Consider the following 3499-nt stretch of genomic DNA (forward strand, 5'->3'; position numbering starts at 1 on the left):
CTTCCTTCCTTCCTTCCTTCCTTCCTTCCTTCCTTCCTTCCTTCCTTCCTTCCTTCCTTCTTCTTTTTTTTTCCTTTGGTTTTTCAAGACAGGGTTTCTCTGTATAGTCCTGGCTGTCCTGGAACTCACTCTGTAGACCAGGCTGGCCTTGAACTTAGAAATCCTCCTGTCTCTGCTTCCTGAGTGCTGGGATTAGAGTCGTGCACTACCACTGCCCAGCCAGGCCAGCACTTTTTCAGGGACTGATAGCTGATTATTCCCTTCACACGAGGTTCTCTGCAGTTAATCAAGTTGTCTTTACGCTGTGGCTGCTATCAAATAGTGCAACTTGGCAGCTGCTCTTTTCTGATGCACCATGATGTTTTTTTGATGTTTCTTTTTTCAGCAAGCTAAATAAACTGGAGCAACTGGAAGAACTGAATCTAAGTGGGAACAAACTTAAAGCTATTCCTACAACCATAGCGAACTGCAAAAAGCTGCACACCCTTGTTGCCCATGCCAACAACATCAGCATTTTCCCAGAGATCCTGCAGCTGCCTCAGATTCAGGTACTTGGGTGAGGTAGCCTGCCATCCACTGCCGAGCGGCGAGGGTGAGAGTAAGGTGTCTCTCTTAAAGGAAAGATGCAAGGAGTGTGAATGAGACTGCTTCCCCTCAAGACTTTCTCCTGAGTGCATTTTCCTCCCTACCAGGAAGATTCACTGAGGGACAGAACTATGTAGCTGTGCTGCTTTCTGATGGTACCAAGTAGGGTACAGTCTTCTACTTTCTTAGACCCTCCCTCAAATGGTCAAGTCAAAACCCAGTCCTATATAGGTTCCTTCCCACACCTTCTTCCCTAAACACCCCAAAGGTGAGCATTCTCTATTGCTGTAACAAGGGTCAACCAACTTTAACCACGGTGTGCCCTAGAGATGTTTGGCTGAAGAATATTGACAAAACTACTTAAACAACATGACCAGAGTTCTTTATAGCTTTGCAAAGCTAATATGAACTGTCCATGAATGTGGCTGAATCCCCGTTTTCTTCAGAGATAAAGAGTGGGTCTTGTTCTCTTCTCATATGCTCAATTTAAAATCTCGCTATACTTCATTCATTCCTGAAAAGAATTAAGTTCCCAGTTGAGGCTATAGGGGAAGATGAATGTTTGGGAATAGATGTTGTAATATAATGTATTCTTTTTTGATTTCTCTATTTCTTCTCAGTTTGTAGACCTGAGTTGCAATGACTTGACAGAAATACTAATTCCGGAAGCTCTGCCTGCTACTTTACAAGACCTTGATCTGACAGGAAATACAAATCTGGTCCTGGAACACAAGACTTTGGACATGTTTAGGTAAGGAAAAAAACGGGAGCCAGGCAGTAGCAGCGCATGCCTTTAATCCCAGCACTTGGGAGGCAAAGGCAGGCAGATTTCTGAGTTCGAGGCCAGCGTGGTCTACAGAGTGAGTTCCAGGACAGGTGGAGTTACAGAGAAACCCTGTCTCAAAAAAACCAAAAAAAAAAAAAAAGTCCATATGTTTCAGTCATCAGTGCCATCTTTAGATTGTGGAAGTCTCAGTTAAATAAAGGAAAAGAGTGGATTAGGCTAGAACACGCCTAGATTCTTGTCTTTGGTTCATTTCTATTGAGCTACACACCAAATCATTTTATATGGCAAGCATAGGTACATATCTGGTGGCAGAAGTCACATTTAAACATCTAAGTATTGTTTCAAGGTCTTTTATATTGCTTAAAAAGTAGACACTTGATACAGCTTAGAGATCGTTGTGATATCTTAGTTGAGCCTACACTTAGCTGGTGTCTCTCTTATACTTTCTGTTCTACATCAGAGCCACAGGCTCGTCATCCCACTTGGATGCATTCTTCCTGGAAACGTATCTTCGTCTGTCAGAAGATGACTTTCTAAAACACATATGATTACGATAGTTGTGATGAAATACAGAAGAGACTGTGATTTAACCTTCCCTTGTTCCCTCCACAGCCATATTACAACACTGAAGATTGATCAGAAGCCTTTGCCAGCCACAGACTCTACAGTTACATCAACCTTCTGGAGCCATGGCCTGGCTGAGATGGCAGGGCAGAGGAATAAGTGAGTCTGTTGGCCTGGAGCCTGTGAGAAAGGCCTGCATGGCCTCCTAGGCCAGCTGCTGCCCGCCATCATAAGGCTCAGAGCTTCAGCATGAGATAAGGTCCTTGCAAAGCCATGATAGAGAAAGAATAAAACAGACACATAGCCCACAAAGTACTAAATACCTCCAATGTTTCCTTATGGAATGCTCCTTTTCTATGAGTAAAATTGAGAGCAAGGCCCAGTCATGTATCGCACTGATCTTCAACTGCCCCCAATCTGAATGGCCCTCTGCTCCTGTAGACTTCCTCCAGATAGTCCCGCCAAAGCCCAAGTCTATACTAAGATTTTCTCTATACACTTTTCTGTGGCGAGCAGTTTTCCTTGGAGCAAGGAGAATAAACCCAAGTTTATCAGCAGGTGTGCTCTAATGGTCTCTCACTGAAGGACATTGACAACGACAGTTCTTAATCACCATGATCAGAAAAAAAAATGCATCTTTCCAGCTTTTGGTAGCATTGCAAAATTGCTGACTCCCCTTGCCTGAGGAGGCTGTCTCTGTTAGCTGCTGCCTGGCTAGCTTGTCTAGGAGTCGCCTTCTTTTGGACATAGACTTACCATGACTGTCCATCTTCAATTAATCTTTTTTTTTAAAAAAAACTTCCTGAAGAATAATCTTTGCCAGTAACCTTCTCGTGTGATTATGTTTCTCATCTTTGTTCCAGACTCTGTGTGTCTGCTCTGGCTATGGATAACTTTGCAGAGGGCGTGGGAGCTGTGTATGGCATGTTTGATGGGGACCGGAATGAAGAACTCCCTCGTCTGCTGCAGTGTACAATGGCAGATGTGCTTTTGGAAGAAGTACAGCACTCGACAAATGACACAGTTTTCATGACCAATACCTTCTTGGTATCTCACAGGTAAGTAGGTGGGTTCAATAATCCCTAGCTCCACTTTACTTCTAGAAAGTAGATCCCAGAAATTGAAGGTCATTGCTTACAGGTTCAGGACAGAGAGCTGTTGCTCCTTCCTGTGCCACACTCTCTTGGCATCAGCAGAGTGTGGCGGCCATTCCTCTTTGAAGAAGCAGTGGAGTCATCGGCCTCCTCTGCTGACCCTCTGGGAAGACTAGCACCATAAGCTAAAGGTTATATGTGTGAGCGCTGGGGAAAAAGGCTGCATGCTTTCCTGAGATTATCCAGTTAGCGGACGACCTACAGAAGGCCAGCACACACTTGTCAGGTTTATGTGGTAGAATAATTAGTACTGGGATTTATCCAATTCCTCTTCCTCATTAACGTTTAAGCCATTTTCTTTTCTTTTCTTTTTCTTTTTTTTTTTTTTCTGTTGTAGTTTTTCTTTTTACTTTTTTTAAAAATTATTTTCTTTATTTACATTTCAAATGCTATCCCGAAAGTTCCCTAT

At 43.3% G+C, this 3499-nt stretch overlaps 1 protein-coding gene across 1 annotated transcript in view; it reads left to right on the forward strand.

The window, feature by feature from the left end:
• The window catches only part of Phlpp2 (PH domain and leucine rich repeat protein phosphatase 2), a 77317-nt gene that overhangs the window by 65537 nt on the left and 8281 nt on the right, over nucleotides 1-3499 (forward strand). Inside the window, exons 14-17 of the mRNA XM_021220319.2 lie at nucleotides 386-548; nucleotides 1206-1336; nucleotides 1985-2095; nucleotides 2800-2994. Of these exons, the coding sequence (XP_021075978.1) occupies nucleotides 386-548; nucleotides 1206-1336; nucleotides 1985-2095; nucleotides 2800-2994 (600 nt within the window). The remainder of the gene's footprint in view (nucleotides 1-385; nucleotides 549-1205; nucleotides 1337-1984; nucleotides 2096-2799; nucleotides 2995-3499) is intronic.

This window comes from Mus pahari, chromosome 20 (assembly GCF_900095145.1).
Source record: "Mus pahari chromosome 20, PAHARI_EIJ_v1.1, whole genome shotgun sequence".
Lineage (NCBI taxonomy): Eukaryota > Metazoa > Chordata > Mammalia > Rodentia > Muridae > Mus > Mus pahari.